Raw genomic sequence first — 20,139 nt, forward strand, 5'->3', positions numbered from 1 at the left:
TTTCAAGTAGGAATACTTTGAACAGCATGAGTGTCCTTCCATCTCCACAGGCTGGATTGCATAAGATAAAACACAATAAGAATTGAGATAAATGTTTCTTTCAAAGAAATCCTCTCTTTTCTTGGTTGATGCACTTCTTACTCTTATTTGCACCCAGTTTTTAAATGCTACAACTAGTCTAGGTTGAAATGATCACTTCTATGTCTTTATGGCTGTCCCTTAAGACTTTAAATTTCATTTCTGGATTGGTCACAGTTTGTAACTCCTGCTGAGTTTTTTGTTGTTTGGTTCTCCCCACCTCCAGCTTTGATATCTGGAAAGGTAAATTAAAAGCTCTAAGTGATTTTTGCATATCCATTTTGTACAATTTCAATAAATTATGTTTTCCCTGAACTTCAGATCTGTTCTTTTGAAGCTGGCATGATCACTTACATAACATGCTTGGGAAGTAATTCTGGGATCCCTCCTGATACGCTGTCAATTATGATGCTGTGCTCCAGTAGCTTGTGACCATACTGTCATGTAATGAGAAACACTATCTCTTCTCTTATAGAGTCTTTTGTTTTCTTAATGTGCAATTTTATCTAATTTAAAACCCTCTTGAAAAGGGTGGGAGAGGGAAGAGAAGCTGATGCAGTTGTCTCATGCAGCAAAATACAGGCCTATACCATCGATAAAGTATTATTTTTGTTTGCTGGACTATTTTGTTGCTTTCACTTCTGGCCACAGAATTCAAATCAAAACCTGAGAGAAGTGCAGAGAAGGATGGTCCTCTCCTGTCTCCCTTCCACTGCAGGTCTGGGGCTGAACTTGGAAGTAGTGATGGGCAGAATTGGGAGAGGGAGAGGTAGGAAATGCTTTACCTAAATTCAGCAGCAAGGATGACAGTAATAGCAAATTGGTTTGAACAAGGTACACAAATCATTTGGATTACGTGGTCCAAGTCATCTTAGTCGTAAATGAGAGTGGATATCCCAGAAAGTATTTTTTCAGCCCTGTGTTTCCAATTTAACTTTCCTGGATTCAAATGCCAGGATTTCTATCCATGTATCTCACTCCTTCAGTTTCAGTACGTACAAATGGTTGTGAAGCTGATGGTCTAATAATTGTTGGGGTCTTGGAGGAAACAATCCTCTGCAGTTACAGCATAAGCAGAGGGGTGGTTTTTTTTGGTTTCTTTTGGTTGGTTTTTTTGGGTTTTTTTGTTTGTTTGTTTGTTTTCTTGCTCTTAGGCTGGGGATTTTTATTGTTTTGTTTCCCCAGAAGCTTCTGCATGAGACATCAGCAAGCATTTTGGCTCTGTGTCTCAGAGCCAGTGGCCATGCCAGCAGTGGTTTGTGGTTGTGAGTCAAGATTACAACTGCAAACAAGACTTCAGACCTTCAGAAGCTCAGTTTGAGCTGATGGTCCTTTTAGCAGCTAATAGCACAGTAAAAACTAATAGTTTACAACCAGAAGTGGAATTGTGTTGTGATGCCAGTTAAAACATTTGCTAGAGAAAATGAACATTTCTGAAGCTCTGCTGAGCGCTTGTCCCACCCATGCCTTTCTTATTGACACTTCTGTTCTCAGTGTAACCAAGAATCTCTGACACTTAGTCCTCAATTTAGAAACTTTACACATCACATTTCATGGTTAGTAGGATTTCACCACAAGTAAAGAAGAAAAATATCCAAACCACAAAACCCCCCTAAAAACTGCCAAGTGTTTTTTATACTATAAGCCACTCCTTCACACAGCTCTACTACAACAACTTTTTTTTTTTAATGATTATTGCTTTTGGCACATCACTTTACCATTAAACTCTACCATTAAACTTGCCCACTGAGTTATCAAAAAGGAAAAAAGAAAAAAGCAGAGGATAATTTTTTGTCTCCTCTTCAAAATTATAGGGAAGCTAATTTTTTTAATGCATCTTATTATTACAATTTGAAAATATGGAAAGCTATTTAAACCCCAAAATAGAAGGAAAAATATGTCTATTGTATGCATAAATGCAGGAAATAAGCCTTTTAGTTTTTCAGGTTTGATGGGATATTAAAAATCAAAGAAAAACAATAAAAAATTGTTTTGCCAAGGAGTCTGAGCCAAGAAACTTTTGGTAGGCCAAGATTTTCTAGGTTGACTATTGTTTTTTCTCTGAGATTCAGAAAAAAATTGTCTTTTATTTTTTTAAAATTATTGCAGGGGATATCCACTGCAATTTAATTGAAATGTAAAGCATTATCCGGATATGCAGTTTCTGATAGCCAGGGCTGCATAAGCATATTTCTAAGCAAATTACTTCAAGGTTGTTTTTTTACCAGCCTCACTCACACAGTCCCACCTGTTTTAAAAATCATCTGTTCTTCAATATGGATTATTCCTGCAATCTTGGGTTTTGTTAGAAGTCTTTGTTGTTAGAATTAGAGTTCTCAGATTCTGCACATGTTTAAAAGAAGTCATAATCATGTTTGACTTTGACCTTCCTCCCCAGCCTTAAGTGCAGATTAGAGCAAGTGTTTTGTATATAGAACAAAATAAAATTGTTAGAAAAACACCAAAGGGTCAATGTTGCTTTCTAAAGGGTGCTTATATTTTTTGCTGGAAAAGTGTCTTGGCATTAATTATTTGATTGCTTATGCTTTTATTTTCTGTGACATTTTTGTTACAGCTTTTATAATTTCTTTTAAAAAACTCAGTATCTGAAGTTTCACCACCAAAATCTTTGTGCCATTTAAAATACCCTTCAAATCCAAGGGAAGTGGCAGGAGGAATTTTTGCACTTGGTTTAAGCTAACAAAAGAAGAACATTAAAATTTGATCACTTTCTTTTTAAATAAAGCACTGCTGGAAAAGGAAAAGAAATTGCTTCTGGCAGACCAGATTTTTTTTTTTTATATTTTATTTTTGATATGAGATGGTAATAACTATGCACTAGATTATCTAGTAAAGGACCTGAGAAAGACAGGGCGTTTTTAGCTCTTTGGAGAAGCAAATGAAGTCTGGACATGTCCACAGAAGTAAACTAGTTCTGTGTTGCAACAGATGAGAGTGGTTCAAAAAGTTCACATTCTGGAAAAGAAAACAGGACAGGAAGTTCAGGATAAGGCAGAGGAAGAGCCCAGCCCAACAGTTTACCTCTAAGAACTAAGGACTGATACAAAAACTGTTTTCCCCCATTCACGTACCTTAACTACTTCAGCCATAGCAATGTCTTGCATCATTTAAAGTGAATCTTGATTTACTTTTTGTCTATGGGCAAGTATGTGCATTTTGGTCACCTGTGTGAACTGTAATTCACAATGGATGAATTTCTGGCAAATTGTTCTCACACTGCTGGCAAGTTCAGAAGTTGGCATTGCTCTTAAATGATGACCGTGAGACCAACTTTTGTTGAAAAGTCACAGGCAGGAAAGTAAACTGCAAACAGAGAGGGAAAGCTTTATACATTAAATCTTTTTATGGACAAGAGAAGGAATATGCTTAACCTGATCCATATGTTTACAAAGCCATGAACTCATTTTTAGCTTATTTAAAATATTAATAGTGTAAATATAATTTTAAAAAATTTTGCAGTCATATCAACAGCTCATATGGATATGAGACATCATAGTGTGACAACTTAATGACTAGAGACATTCAGGAAAGATTTGGCTTGCAGATCATCCTCCCCTAGATAGTATTGGAATCTTACCTGAGACTGTAGGATGTTTTGAAATAAGCTGTCCTTGTATTGCTACTATTTTGCTTTTATAGCTCACTTGCAAGGCAGTCACACAAACCACTCATGGCTTTTTCCCCTGGTGTTTTTTTTCTTGAAAGATTGAAGGTTCCAATGAAGCCAAAGCAATATCTACTAAAATAGTGAGGAAATCCTATGGTTGGTTTCAGATTAATGTTTTGCCTTCAAGAAAAATCAACATGTTAAAACATCTACTACCCATGTATCTTCATCTTTTTTTTGTTCTTTCATTGGGTGGAAAACCAAAGAGATAAAGTATTAAAATGTGATCTATCCAAGCTATCTCTGAAGACATCGTATGAAGGATTCTAGATAAAGATAAGCTAAAATAATGTGGGATAAAATGTCCTTACTAAATCAGAAGGAACTTGAGGTTGAGAGTGACGTTACTGAATAGACAGGAATGAAGACTGTATGACATACGATAAATACTTGAACAAAATTGCTAAGGGCATTTTTTGCAATTAAGATGCTTATACCTGACAAGTTAGCTGTGTATTGGATATTGTGAGGGATGGTTGGGAGTTTTTCTGGGGTTTTTCCCCCTTCCCCTCAGTCTTGTTCTTTGGACATAAGATAAATGTAATAGCTTTTTTTTTTGGTTTTTTTTTGACTGAAGACCTTATCTGTTCCATTTTTAATACACTTCCTATCGTAAAGATAGCTGTCCTGTTCTGATGGGAAAAGGTTTGATGTCATAATTTCTGTAATATAAAGCATGATTTCTATAGACTGAAGGTCTATATTGAGGTACAGACCAGCTGATATGAACTAGGAAATTTCTGCAAGGTTTAAATAGAAGTAGTATTCATATCCACCATATAAGACCCTATAAAGTTCAAAGTTTACCATTGTTCTAGTGTACAGATGTTGTCTTCTTCTAGTAATATTTCTTCTCCTCACAATGAGAGATACAAGCAGGGGTATTCCTCTGTATCTTTATATTTCTGAGTATCAGTGTTTATTATATAATGTATGTGTGTATTATATCAAATTATCTCTTGTACTGATCTGTAGAGTTTACCAGCCTTTTACTTTTCTTGTTCTAGGTTTCAGAGTCAGATATTTATTTACAGGCAATTGATGAAGTTACTCTTTACTCACCTTGACCATACACCATATTATCATTGACCATATTATCATTGTCACTGACTTGTAACTTTATAGTAGCTGAGTTCATAATCACACTGCTTAACTTCCTTAGGCTATAGAGCTGAAAAACGGTTTGTGTTTATGTTTAAGGCCTTTATTTGCTCACATGCAACTTTCTGAGGTCTCAGGCACATGGTCCCAACTACCTGCCTTACTAAGTAAGTGTTCCCACCTGGGAGGCAAAAAATGTCTTTCACTGATGCCTTTCGGTCACATGTGAGACTGAATTCCCTGGTTGCTCTGTTTTCCTGCTTTTAATCTTAGATTACTTTGCCTCTTTTCATCACTGGCTCCTGGGAACTGATTTAAAGTGGTATGAAAAGACAGATGAGGGAGGTTTGCCCAAAGCCACAGGTAGTTGTGGCCATACTTGTCAGAGAAATGGCCAAATGGTTACAGACGAATATGTGGTAGAAGATAGGGAAACAAATGATCCTAAATAGATATTGAATAAGGCCTGCAAAATCTACCCACTTATGTAGTGTGCATCTTCAGGGCCCTAACACAGACTCAGATGTTTTCTTTACGGGTCCAGCAATGCTAAACGGGTATAACACCCTGTGATTCATATCCTGATGACCATTTCTTGCCTGAAGCACACAGTGCGTAGCTTATTCAGGCTTAGTCTGTATGTATGAAGCCTAGATGAATTTCCATTTGCCTGGAAATTATAACAAAATTATTCTTGGAATGAATTTTTTTGCCTGTAATGAAATAAGAGTCCAGAGTAGAAAAAATATTATGTAGTTTAGAGCAGTAGAGTTTTGAGTGCATATAAACCTTTCTCACTACTCATGAACAAGGTCCAGCTCCCATAGATATGATCAGATCAACTCTATTTTAAATGGTTTTCCTCTATGTCAGAGTCAAATTTTATACACTTTTTGTGACAACTCACCAGCTGTACTATGTGGGAAGAAGATCTAGGGGTCCTTATTACAATGACAACCTTTTGGAAAATCTGGAGTAGACTGGTCATGTTCCCTACAGGGCATTACTGAAGGATTCCACAGGAATGTTGATAAACTCTTTTTCTTCTCAATATCTGCAGGACCCTGCCAAAAGGGAAAACAGATCACAGACCTAGCAGTATGGTAATTTAACTTGCTCTCAGCATTGGTACTTCATATTTAATAATTAACAGAATCAAACTTTTCGTGAAGGAGAACTGTTGCAAAATTGCTTTAACCAAGATGTAGGCTTTGACGAAATGTTTGGACTTTGGTATCTCCCTTCTGTCTGTCTCCTCCCTGAGGAAGTAGCTGCAGTATATTCACTCAAATACATTGCAATTCATGCCAGATTGAGGACGTAAAAACTGAAGGATATATACTTTTCAATCTTAAACTTTAGGTTAATTAGAGCATCAAGTCATAAGTAGAACAAAAGGGGAAAGAAAATGCTTGAAAACTATGAGGAAGCCCTTGACTTAGAAGAAGAAATCTGGATTTTGACCATTTATGGGTAATCCTCGAGGCATATAAGTTGCAATAAGTTGCAACAGATAGTTACTGAGGTTATGAAGTCTACTTTTTTAAACTATAAATATATATATATATTTCAGGTAAGTATATATACATATATAAGTACATGTATGCAGTGAAAACAAGCTTCCTCAGAATACATTTACTTGCTGGCTTAAGCTGAAAGTAGTTCTTATACTTACACAATTCTCATGGCTGATTTGGTGCAATGCTTGTTCTATTGTCTTAAGAATGCTGCACACCCAGTATTGTCTGGTTTGCAGCCAATTTCTGATACTTCTGTCTTTAACAGGTTAATGTAGGTTTTGGGGTCAACACAACCTTCATGGTATTTTTATTTTGTATGGACATGATATGGATATGTTGTAGTTATAGAAAATCTCAAAGATTTATGGAACTTATAGACTATTATAGCTATTACAGGTTTCTGTAACAGCCAAGATTTTTTTTTTCTGTTGAGATTTCTCTTGCATTAAGTATAGACATAAATATATGCAGAGTGTGATACAATTAAATGAGTTATAAGAACTTTTTTCTCTTGGACACAACCCCAAACTTTCTTGTAAATGAAACTAAGATAAGAGTCCAAAGTCACCAAAAAAATAAAAAAACCACACTCATATACTTAATATTAGTATGCCTCAATCATTTTTTTGTTTGAGAATAGTCAGAAATAATATATTTTAAGTTGAAAGGCATGCCATACATACAAAACAGGATCTGTATTATAAGGAAAATAATATTTTAGTTTATTGGTAACACTGCCCTGCAACTTTGCATACAGGTATTCAATATATATTGAACATTAAAAGTTAGTAGTCTGACTGCTGCAGTGAGAATTTTACAGTGCATGCACAGAAGTTAATGTGCAACAAGAAAACTGCATTATGCCATTTTATGTTGCAGCAGGTAAATCGCAGTCTTGTTTATTCTCCAGCACAAAGCATGGGCTGGCTGTAGGAGGTCAGGCTGGGAAGTTGCTCATGTTTGACACTGCAGCATTCGGGAGTGATGAATATTTAATTGGGCAAGTGTGGACCGTGGGGGAGGTTGAGGCAGCTGTAGCTCCTGGTTGACTGTCTGCAGTATCATCTTAGAGAGTTGTGTGAAAATGAATCCTTGGGGTAAGCTTCAAGGACACTGAGTAGGTAAAAAAAGGCATTCTGAGAGCAGCTAGCTCAGGGAAGGTGGGAATAATAGAGATAAATGTTTTAAGTATTTCTGTTACACTGGTCAAAGATTCTGGTGGTCTAAGCCAACATGTTTTATTAGTTTACATAAACGTATTAGAAAATTCAGTTGGAACCTATAGAGTCTGGGACTATAACAGCAATGAAAATAATTTATTTTATGCAGGTATTAGCTATCAGAATAGAGCACATGTATAATTTGTTGATATTATGCAAACAGTGTGAAGTAGCAGTCATTTCTCTGTAGTCTTATTTTAAACACAGCAACAGAGCTGTTTGAAGATATTATTCTTAGCAAGCTTTCAGGAGAAATTAAAGACTAAAAACAAAAGCAGGAAGACTGTATTAATTTTCAGTAGCATAGGCCAGGATAAAGATTTCTTACTATTTTTTTTCCCACATTTAAAAACATTGCATGCAGTTTGGATAAGTAACAGTTGGGCTAATAGGAAGGTTTTAATTCTGCTGTGAAGAGTATAAAAAAAATAAAGAAGGTAAATAAGTCTGTATTCATAACCAGGGACATTGGCAGCCCCTCACTCTCTGTCCCGGGCTCTGTGGAAGGCATTGTTCCTACAAGACAGAACCAGATCATATCCACATCCCATGTAGACATACATTTTAATATGGAATGCATGGAGCAAGAAACAGTTTCATGTTCCTTGTTGTCACTATAACATTCAGGATAGACAACAAAGAACAATAAATATTTTAATCTAAGTAAATTTAGCTAGCATGTTATTGCTAATCAGTTAGGAAGGGAACATATGCCTGCATCTCTGCTTCCCCAGCTCATCTTCTTTCATATAACCATCTCTGGTCTGTGTTAATACCCAAGACTAAATTTGAGCAAATGACGTGCAAGAGAATTTTTGTTGCTATTCACTGGCTGTGGCTAAAAGTGGTAGCTGATATTTTCATGGACATCATGAATAATTTGGAATTACTTCTGCGGTTTCCAGTGACTTCTGTGATGAATGACTCTCATCCTGCTGCATCCACTTGAATAATGATGGCGAACTTGGGACACCTCAGTGCACAATACTGTCAAGTCAAGAAGTATAAGTCCACAGAAGAGCTATTAAAATAAATACAGTAGGGACTGTGATTTAAGAGGACCCTTACTTTTATGACAGGCGAGGAGCAACTGAAGAGAGATCTGATGATGGTCATCTACTTGTGGCAGCTGTTTATTATGCTCTATCGTAAACATCTTGCTGTTACCTTGTGCTCACCCATCTGTTTGTTTCTGCCCATCTGTTATTGCTTGCCATGTGCTTAGGTTGTAAATATCACTGTTGTTTGAAATAAAAAGGTTAATAATGCTTTGATTAAAAAAAAAATCCAGTTATTGAATTCAGTATTTGCATTAAGGAATAAAAAAGCTCTTACAAGCCTCTGGAGTCAACATCAAGGAAACTCTGTACAGGTTTTCTGTGCTCCTGGATAACTTCCTGTGGTTACCCTTTCTGATGAGGTTGAAGCATTTAATTGAGTTGATTTTTGTTGTAAGATTTCAATTTGTTTTTAGTCAATAGCAAGGGCTAGTTCAGGAGGATTTTTTTTTTTTTTAAGTCAGAGGATTGTGCGCAAATGAAAGAGGTTTACAAGGCAAATTGCCTGCAAGAAGCCAATCAGCTTCTGCTCTGTGTATGTCACTTCAGCTTCTGCTGGAGATTTTATTCCCAGACTAGCAAATTTATATTTGGCATGCACTGTGATCCTTATTCTATGGGTTTCTTCTCATCAAATATTTGTGATGGCTTTTTTTTCCTCTCCTTAAACCCTTATATGTGCTTTTGGCATTTGAGTCTTTGCCATTGTTACTTAATATGACAAGAGCCACATTTAATTTATTTTGGAATGTTTTAAGAGATGTTTTTTCTATTTTGTTCTTATTAAATAAAATCTGTATTTAGTAACTTTTTCTCTCTCAAAACATAACTATAATGCTAGCTAATTCACCATTTTATACCATTCTGTTGCAGTGGTCAGTTCTGAGACATGCAATGCTTTTGGGGTTTCTATTTTTTTCTTTTTGAAAGAAGAGTCAATCACATTATCCCAGCAACCTAAGCAATATAAAAATCATTGATTTTCTTTAATTATTTGAGTACGTGTTTTCATGTTGCTGTTAATGTATTTCTCTTTTGGTTTTGTTTAGGTTTTTTTTATAGTGAAATACTATTCCTACCCAGGAACAAGTAAAGCCATATTGATACATAACTGCCAGTAATGACCAGATCTGAACTACAATATTGGTGTAGTTTTTTCTTTTGCACTGTTAGACTAAAGCTATAACAGTGTGTACCCTCCTCTAAGGATGGTTAGATTGCAATTCAGTTGACAACAGGTGGGCCTGGCATGTGGACCTGTGATGCTGAGACCCTAATTGAAGTTATAAAAATGCATGTGGAATTTCATCTTTTGACTGAATAGAATTTAATTTCATACATTTTTTGGTTTTGCATTGCTTTCTTGCCATGGTGACAAAGATTTTTAAGATTTGTCTTGTAGCTTTGTGTAGAAATCTTCATAGGAATAAAATATTTTATTATCAATTAATTTGTCCTGACTGCACTATAGTATGCTTTGTACATTCAGAGATGTTTCCATTTTGCTTTTAAACTTGACTGCAGCTGTTGACAGTCTTTCACAAAAACTGCATATGTTTTCCTCCCTAGTAATTTCATTCTTGCTAAGCACTTCAAAACAAAGTAATTTTGTATTTTATGTTATTGTAGGAGCCCATGAGCTGGACTTGGTGAAACGATTTGAAAATCCAGTTTACAAAGTGCTTTTACTTTTTCCTTCCATTTGTTTTTCTTCATGTCTGAAAAGAACTTCTGTTATGTGTGCATGTGTTGTATTCTTCCTCCATTTTACTTAAGTAGCGTTTTTTCTAAGTACCTGGTTCCAAAGTTGGAATTTCTAGGAAATGATGCAGAATCTTCTGACATTAAGAGGGTCTTTTTCAGTGGGTTTTAGTTCAGCTCTATGGAATATAAATTATTAGGTATGGACCTAGCTTGTAGATATAAAATGTATTTTTTTTACCTCAGTGCAAAGAGACTGGCTTGGTCTGAGTACCTTTGTGTGTCCCATCAATTAAAAAAAGATAAAAAAGGTACATTACCAATATATAGAAGTTGATAGTGTCCAACTGTCTTTCATATTATTTTACTATATTTTTTCAAAAGTACCATGGTGGTTTTATTACAGTTTTCTATTCTAACTTTCCTGCCCCCTTTTCTCTGATCTGCTCTCTTCATTTGGGGAAAAAAAAAAAAACAACAAAACCTTTAGCCTTAGTCAGTCTTTCCTGCTGACCAGAGAAATATTAGGAGATGTATTTAGATCCATTGCTATAAAATACTGCACTGATTGTTAAAAAAAATCTTGGTGAAACTAGTCAATAATCTTTCATGAAATCTTCCTTAGGTAGCAATTAGTGTTATTGCTGCATTGAAACATAAAGGCTTAGGAAACAGTGTCAAACAGTGGTACAGCTTTATTGGAGGGGTTTTTTGGGTGAAGGAAGAGGAATACATGGTGTTGGTGATTCATGATTATGGCTTTAGAAAACCAGTATTTCAGTTGTTTAGGCTTCAGTTATTTTCAGTTTCTTATTTTGAAGTAACACTGCTAGTGACAATTCTATTAAGCAATTGGAGATGTCAAAGGATTAAAAAGGTCAAGGACTCCAGCTCAGAACCATTTGCATTGACCTCTTCAGTCCTTTTCTAAAGAACAGACAGAGGCTTATGCTTTCAGTATCTCTTCCCCCCTACCAGTTATTTAAGGAGTTTTCCTTTCAGAGACCAGAGGAGTTCAGAAATTCCTAAGGCACATTGGCATCTCCATTACCACAAAATTTGATGGGTTTTGTTGGAGGTGTATTGGGTTGGGGGTTTTTGTTGGTTGGTTGGTTTGTTTTCTTTGTAGGTTTTTGTGGTAAGTTTTTTGGGTTTGGGGGGGTGTGTCTTTTTTTGGATGGTTTTCTTTGGTCAAAATGTATTGTGTCTTTTCAGAAAAAAAACTATGCCAAGAAATTAGTTCCTGCTTAAGATGAGTGGCTGTAGGAAGTAGTGCAAACATGAAATACTGGAATTTGCCCACATCCTTCTCAGACTAATCCCTGTGTTGGAGTAACCTGGGGGCGTCTGTGAGCTATTTTATTTTGGTTCTCTCCATTATCTGTGTAGCTTCACTGGAAACATAAGACAGCATGCTTGTGTTTCAGATAGCAGACACAGAAACTGTGTCATCTAACTGCAACTTTGATAATGCTTTGATGTATTGTGTCTATAATGTATTTATCTCTGCTCACTGCATAATATACACAATAGCTAAAAGATGTGCATTTGTGTTTATTGTAATTTTTTTAAAGGCATTCGCCAAAATGTTTTATGGTCAGTGCTGTCATAAAATTAGATCAGTTGATGATTTTCTTCTGTTAAGCTTTTCCTTAATGGGTTGTCTTTTCTTTTTTTAACTGTATTAGGCATTACATATTGCATCACCCTCTAATGCAATAGAGCTGTTCTCTATGAGGGAAGTACTGTAAGGGAAATGAAAACATATTCTTTGGGTTCTGTGGTCATGGATGTAGACTACAGCAGATAATTTTTATTAATAAGAAATACTTCTCAGCAAGTTGGAAAACAATGAATTTATAATGGAATAGTGAGGAGTACAGGTAGCTTCCTGACCAGACTTTCTTGGAGACATCCTAAAGCTAACTGTGCCAGAGCGTGTTTCCCAGCTGCCGCAGGTCAGGGGGCTGGCAAGCAGGGGCAGCTCCCGCACAGAGTTACCTGCAGGGTTTCTGCTTCCTTCTTCCCGCCGTACAGGTGTGCAGTGCCCGGGCGTTTGCAGTGCCCTGGCGTTTCCATGACCTTCACGCAGGCTACGGGGCCCGAGGCCGACGTGCAGGGCGCAGGTGAGGGGAGCCCCGCACACCTCGGTTGCGCTCCCGCGAGTCAGGCAGGGCCAGGACCGTCCCCCCGGCCCCGGCGAGCGCGGCCGGCCCGGGCGGGGCTCCGCTCTGGGCTGGGCTCGCCTCCGCCCGGCACCGCGGGAGCGGAGCGCTGCCGTGCCCCGGGAGGAGCGCAGGGCGGAGCGGCTCCCGGGGGCAGTGCTGTGCCGTGCCGTGCCGTGCCGTGCCGCAGCGCCCGCGCCGCGGGCTCCCTTGCGCAGCCACCCGAGGTCGATCGGCGGAGTTTGCTCGGCCGTGAGGAGGCGGCGAGGCCGTGCGAGGCTCTGAGCTGCCCCAGAAGTTTGCTGGCAGAAACTGTTCCCTTTACTGGCAAAGTCGTCAGGCTCTCTCTGCTCAGAGGAATACCCCATTGCCTAAGATGAGTGGCTGTAGGAAGCGGTGTAAGCGGGAAATAATGAAATTTGCCCAGTACCTTCTCAGGCTAATCACAGGTTCTCTTCACACAGGTAATGACTGTTTTTCTCTGTAGTCGAGCTGTTCAGCATGATAACGAGAGAATTGCCTAAGGATAATACAGGGTTGTCATTGTTTTATATTATCATTCCTTTCATCTTATAAATAATAATAAAAGAAGATCTGTGAACTACTTTGCGGTTAAGCATAATGAAAACAGAGCATAGTCTGATGTTATAGTGTTTAGACAGTCTGACATTCTCTAAGCCTTTGCACACACGAGCCCAAACTGGGATGTGAGTGTACGTGGTTCCACCTGTCCACCTGTGTGTGTTAACGGCACTGCAGAGAAGACACGTTGGTCATAAAGGATGAATCTTATGTATTTTATTTTCACTGTTTCTTGGACTGATATTCTTTGACAAACACACTACATTCTCTTTCTCGGAGGCTTGGTTTTGCTTATCTAAAGATGTAAATCAGCTGCAATCTGTCAATGGGATGTTATGGTATCTTGTAGGAAATTGTAAATAACACTTGTGCTTTGCCCTTAAGGAATTTGAAACATAGTGGTTGTCAGCTTTCCATAGGTAATTTTTTTTCTGTAACCTTGGACAAAGTGTGCAGTACCAGGGAAGGTTTCTAAGCTAGACTGAGCAGATGCTGTAGTTTTCTTATCACTTTGGAAAATATACTTTTCTCACAATTCAGCATTTTCTGTGGCTGTTCTCAACAGCTGACAAATATGATAACTTACATGATGTCATTCTGTATTTATAAAATATAATTGTGCTTCTTTCTAGACTTCAGTTACTTTTTTTTTCCCTTGTAGATTTGCAAGTGCAGCATCAGCAGATAATATCCAATTATGCTAACACGATTGTTGAGAATTAAAAGCCATTTATTTAAAGTCATCTGAAAGTTTCAGCTGGTTATTTTAATTTATTTGATGGTAGTGTGTTGGCTATTTGTGTTTTTCGTTTTGGCACCGATGAAAAGATTTGAGAGCAAAGTTGACTCTTTAGCAATAATTGGAAGAATTGATGCATACAGTTAATCAGATTTGGGATTACAATGCTATAAAAGTCATAGCACAAACACTGACAATGTGTGCTTCATAGAATGTTTGTAACTTTTGGAAATCTGACACAGCTTTTTAATAACTTTGAGTGTCTGGTAACAGAATTTCTCTACCTTTATTTTCTCTATCATTCCTAGTCTATTGTAGTTTCTCTTCTGTGAACTGCATCAATTCATATTTTTCTGAAAACACTTGTTTCTTGCTCCTTTGGGTTGCTATGGAAATTAAATAATATATGATACAAGAAGAAAGATGTGTTAGAAATTCATAGCAATACTCTTTTCACAAAGTCATCCGAGCTTTTCCTTTCCTATCTAGTGAATGATGCACACACTACTCTATTTTTCAGACTGACATTTGTGCTGCAGCCTTTCTGAGCTCACAGTTCAAAACCATTTCCAGGACTTGCTGTGGACACTGATTCATATGCTATCACTAAAAGAAGTTTTTGTTTTTGCAATTAAGCAGCATGTATTCAATGATAAAAAGCAAAGTGGAGTGGCCTCAGATGTGTTTCCTTAAAGGCAAGCAAGCAAAAAATGCCCGCTCTTAGGAAGAGCTGAGATACTTCTGAGGAGATTTTCAGTTTGTTTTTACTGCAGGTAATGGTATCTTACTACTCTTATTAAGTTAATAGACTTCATCATGTTCAAATGATGTGGCAAATGAGGTCAGGATAATGTGATAATACCTGAAATGCCAAGGGAGGTAGAGCTCCACTGTTAAACTCTTGCATAGCCCAGTCCTACTCAGTAACCTCAACTGTTGCAAACCAGTTAGTGTTCTGCCTGAAAAATGTAATGCATAATTTATTCTGTTGATAATTAATTGATAATTGATGAAGATGAATGAGAAAGCCTAGTTGAAAGTGATAGAAAGTTATACTTTGTATATTAAAGATACTGCTGTTTCTATCTTGAGCATTTAAAAATTTAGGATAGGTATCAGAAACAAAGAAGTGTGCTTATTTAACTTTTTATAAGCAGGCGATCTCCTCACCCAAGTGGCCAATTAATTTCAAAGTTTACATGTTTACTAAGAAGCACAATGGTGAATGTAATTTAATTTATGTGTTGATATTATTTGGCTTCTAGTTTCTTTTTCGGGTGTTCTTTAATATTTAAATTATACTTAATAGTTTGGAACTACACATTCTTGAAAGTACTTCCACTGCATCTAATCCAAGCCTTCTTCCTCTATGGGTAGGCATGTGGAATATATACTTAATCTACACATTTGTATAATCTGTGCTGCAGCTGGTGTGGTGACAATGATCAGAAAACAAAACAAAGTAATATAGGAAGGAGACTGGGTTTACTGGCTGTGGGCCTGGCTAAGGAGTCACTGTTGATTACTGGTTCTATAGCTTGTGTTTCATAACCATTTATAGCACTACAGACCTGTTCTGTGGTGAATCTAAATGTTTAAAATAAAAATGGTCTCATATAGCTGTCTGTAATAATACATAAGCATGGACTTGTACTTCATAGTCCACTCAGCTGGAACCAATGTTAATGAAACTGCCCCCTTGCTTGAAGGCAAATGCTGTATAAATCTTTACAATGGGTTTTAAGTGGCACTCTCTGCATGAATACATCCAGATCTCTCTCAGTTTTTTTTTACAGCAAGTCATTATGATTGATAGCAAAATGTAGTGAAAAGAAATAGTCTTTTAAACAAAGTTTTTAATTTCCCATGATTTCTGTCATTTAGTAAGTTGACGTGTTTCCACAAGTGAAACATATTCCCTCACTGAAGATGGCAAACCAAAAATCATACCAGTCCCTACTTTTTTGCCTCCTGCCTCTTGACTTGCAAGCACCTGGTCTTTGAAACACTGTCATAAAATCTTGGCACTGCTCTTGAGAATGTTTTAGGTTTTGGATGCAATATGGATTTTTATATTATAAATAACAAAATTAATCATTTTGAGATCAAGAAGTAGGTCACAGATTATTTTAAAATGGAGGAAAAGTGATTTCAGAGCAATGGCTATGAAATTTTTCTTAACTGTCACAACTGATGAAAGATTAAAGAGATGATAGAACCAAAACTGCCACTGAATTTAGTGGTAGATTTTCAAAATTACATCTCTATCAGGCATGTTTTTATTAAATGCCTGATATGACCTATTCATGTAGGAGGCCAGGTTTTACAGGACAGATTCAAATTCCCAGTTTGCATATGTATGTATACGGGGAATGAAGTGGAGAACAGCCTTGGTTGTGAAATTGTAGTCCCTCCAACAAACTGAAGTTACCTCACTCTTCTAGGCTTTTGTAGATTAGGTTATGGATTGACGTGGGTTTTTTTGACTTCTTTAGATTTTCTGGGGGTTTTGTTTGTTTCTTTGTTTTTGAATCTCCAGGTTGATTAAATTGGTATAAAGTAGCATTTATTAAAGGCTTCATATTTTTCTGAGGGGAAAAAAAAAGCAAACCAATTAGTGAATGCAGGTTGTATTTTCTGATGGCACGTTCTTTGATAAAACAAATTACCACAGGTAGTCTCTAGTCCTTCATTTTGCTTTTTTGTTGTTGTTGTTTTTGCACAGAAATGTTTTCTGGCCTACTGCCAAGAGGAATATATCATCTGAGCATAGGTTGGGAGACCTCCGGCTGCACTCCTCTGACTGTCCTGTTTCATGTGCCTATCACTGCCAGAAGTCTGAGACTCTTTAGGACAGTAGTTTAGTCTGAATTCCTTCACGGGCTGCTCCTGGGTAAATCCAAGAGGAATCGCCTTTTTTTGAATGAGATTGCCAGATTCCCTTAATTTCTATGATGCATAATATGAGAAGTTGAATAAATTAAAAGACAAAAAAAAGGCAAAATCAAAATAATCTTAAAAAATATGAGACAAAGAGAGCAGATAAAAAGAATGTTCCCCTTTTTATGCAAACAGGATATAACATAAAATTACTTTAAAAGGACCTTTTATCTTGAAGATGTTATGGAAAACCTAAAACATCAACATCCATGGGGAAACAGGTTTAATATGTTTCCAAATGCCTTCTTTATTCCTGAAATATTTCTTTTTTCTTTCTTTTTCTTTTTTTTTTTTTTTAATGCCAAATCAGTAGCTGAAATATTTCTTTTTTCTTTCTTTCTTTTTTTTTTTAATGCCAAATCAGTATTATTCATGAGCCTAATTAGTCTTTTTTCATTTATTTTTAATAGGAAAGAATTCCAGATTACTCATGAGCCTAATTAGTCTTTTTTCATTTATTTTTAATAGGAAAGAATTCCAGATTCAAGGTTGGGATCTCTTGGCTGTTGCCTATGAGGTAGTTTGACCCTCTGGGGTGTCAGAAACTTTTCCTATACAGAGGTGCAGTGTTCTCTCTATAGATAGTTTCACAAGTTCCAGTATGCAAGAGTGAAATATTTGCCATGTCCTGTTTAGGGCAAGAAGTCTCACTAATTTAAAAGACAGCATTCCAGATTTAATTTGAAATTCTGCATTGTACTTTATGCTTGCTCAATTTCCTGATTAGGACTGGCAACTTCTGCGGGTGCTGTCTTGGTATTCACCTTCCTCTGAGGGAAATCCCTTCAGTGGAGCATGTGGTGGATGCTGAATGTCAGGGATTTAGAGTAGGTTTCATGTACTACCTGGCAGAGGTGTTTGAGCATGAAATATCAGACTTTGAAAGAAAAATACCTGAAAAATCAACCAACCAAAAACTCCCCCAAATTTTTGTTTTGTTTTGTTTTTGTTGTTAGCTCTTGTTAAATATATTAGGTGGATTTTGCCCAAGTCCTACTGTAATGTTTCTAGGATTTTTCATTTATTGCATTGTTGAGTACCTGGCTTTTGAAAACACTTTTATATTACATTATTCTTCTGTGTATTATCACTCCAATAGGCATTTTGTTTAGAATAGGCTGTAGTACAGACAGTGCTCTGAGACAAAAGACCAAGATGTATTGAGCTTAGTAGCAGGCTACTACTACTAATGTGAAATATATTCTGGAAAAAGCTGAGAATGCCTTAACATAATGTATTTAAGATGCGTTCTACTTTAAATTGGAAAAAATTTAAAATATTTTGTTTGTTCCCTCAAAATATCAATCCTATCTATATATCTCTCACATGCTGCAGATTTACTGTGAACTTTCAGCAATTTTGTAGAAAATTGCTCGGATTTCAAGTAGTATAATTTGTTCACAAAATGTGTTATAATAAATTGCATTTAAACACTCAAAAATTATAAATTTTTCCCTCGTCAGAAATGGGTCTACATAGACTGCCTTTGCTCTTCCTGATTTGCAATTCAGTGTTGTGCAAAATGTTTCAGCTTCAAGTTCTGTAATCCTGCATATTTGAGATAGGCTGAACTTCACAGATGCATGAAGCAGTAGTGGATACCTTGAAGTGGGGCATCTAAAGGCAACACCCTAATCTTTAAACATATTCTCCTGAATATTTTTAAATATTTGACTCAAAAGTTCCAATGTTTTTCAGGCATTAACATCATATAACCTATTTAAGGAAATTTTTTTCCAGATCTTCCAAAAGAGCCCTCACTGAAGTCTTAAGGCTTCTTACAGTGTGTTAATTTAAAAAGGACAAACAATTTCTGTTGAAAAAGTTAAGGATTTACTCTCTCATTCCAAGTCTGAATCTTAATTAAAATGAAAGATACAATTCATCTTCTCTTGCAAATGACACGTTTGAAAGCATCCTGTAGTCATCATTAACTATCTTCCCTTTGGAAGTCCTACTTTCTGTACTGTTCTTGTAGGAGTCCAAAGCATTGATGTAATTTATAAATATAGTACCAAAAATTCAACTGCAGGTAAGGCACAGCACTTGATAACATGCTTAAAAATACTCTTAAAGGAACTTTTTTAAAGTTACCAAATCCTGCAGACAAAATGTTGGGAAATGGCAGCATTAGGACTGTCCTAGCCTTGTACGATAAAATACAGTTCTTCGCTGTGTGTGTACTTTTCATTTAACCATTTCACAGAGTAGCTTGGAGTATAGAAGCAGCATGGAGAATAATATATTTAGATTAGAAATTTGGGTGCAAACTGAAATGGAATGGAATGTAGACTGGTTCTTGGAATGTAGACTGGTTTTTCGGTTGTTATGTTTTTGTTTCTTTTATAAGGACTTTCTACTGCAGAGAGACATTGTACAATGATTCTCAAAGACACTAAAATGACAAATAAAATTCAATGTAGGGTAGAATGCAGTACTACATGCTGGACAAAATGAGCTTTATATCTGAATGGATAAGTGGTGAGCTTACTGCTGGGCAGAAATGAAACCCTGGGGCTGATAAACCTGTGAAACTCCTTACCAAAGGGTGTTAGTGCAAAAAGTTCTGCATGAGTCCAGAGGGACTGGGCAAGGAGTTGGAAAATAAACCTGTTGGGAGACACTGTCTAGATTAAACATGTGAGAATTTCTCTGAGATGAAAGTAGTCCATGGCTATGAAAGTTTTAGGGGAAAATGTTCTAAGTGCTTTTTCTGTTTCCCGTTTTCACTGGGAATACACTGACAGCTGTTGGTGATTACAGGATATTGAGCTAGATGGATCCTTAGTCTAAACCAATATGGTAGTTCCTGTGTTTTTATATTGCTAACCTGCATTCAAAAAAGGTGATTCCTCTTGGATTTACCAGGGAGCAAGCCTTGAAAGAATTCAGAATAGGCTACTCTCCTGAACAGTCTCAGACTTCTGGCAGTGATAGGCACATGAAATAGGACAGTCAGAGGAGTGCAGCCGGAGGTCTCCCAACCTATGCTCAGATGATATATTCCTCTTGGCAGTAGGCCAGAAAACATTTCTGTGCAAAAACAACAACAACAAAAAAGCAAAATGAAGGACTAGAGACTACCTGTGGTAATCTGTTTTATCAAAGAACATGTCATCAGAAAGTACAACCTACATTTACTAATTGGTTAGGGTTTTGTTTTTTTTTTTTACCTCAGAAAAATATTAAGCCTTTGATAAATGCTACTTTACACCAGTTTCATCAGTCTTGATATTTAAAAATGAACAAACACAAAACCCAGTCACAAAAGTCAAAATAAACTTCTCTGGGGTTAGGATGTTTTCAGTGTTTCAGTGGTGTAGTACCACACTTCAGCAGCTGTAATC

General features: G+C 36.7%; 1 protein-coding gene across 9 annotated transcripts in view; it reads left to right on the top strand.

The window, feature by feature from the left end:
- Positions 1-20,139, top strand: part of KCNIP4 (potassium voltage-gated channel interacting protein 4) — a 388,989-nt gene that overhangs the window by 89,602 nt on the left and 279,248 nt on the right. The window contains exon 1 of one of the 9 annotated variants that reach the window (XM_039698976.1): positions 12,712-12,995. The exons of the other annotated variants lie outside the window; for them this stretch is intronic. Coding sequence (XP_039554910.1) covers positions 12,908-12,995 — 88 coding nt within the window. The 5' untranslated portion in view covers positions 12,712-12,907. Of the gene's footprint in view, positions 1-12,711; positions 12,996-20,139 lie in introns of those variants that run through there. 9 annotated transcript variants of the gene reach the window in all.

This window comes from Passer montanus, unplaced genomic scaffold, assembly GCF_014805655.1.
Source record: "Passer montanus isolate IOZ18808 unplaced genomic scaffold, ASM1480565v1 scaffold13, whole genome shotgun sequence".
Taxonomy (NCBI): Eukaryota; Metazoa; Chordata; class Aves; order Passeriformes; family Passeridae; genus Passer; species Passer montanus.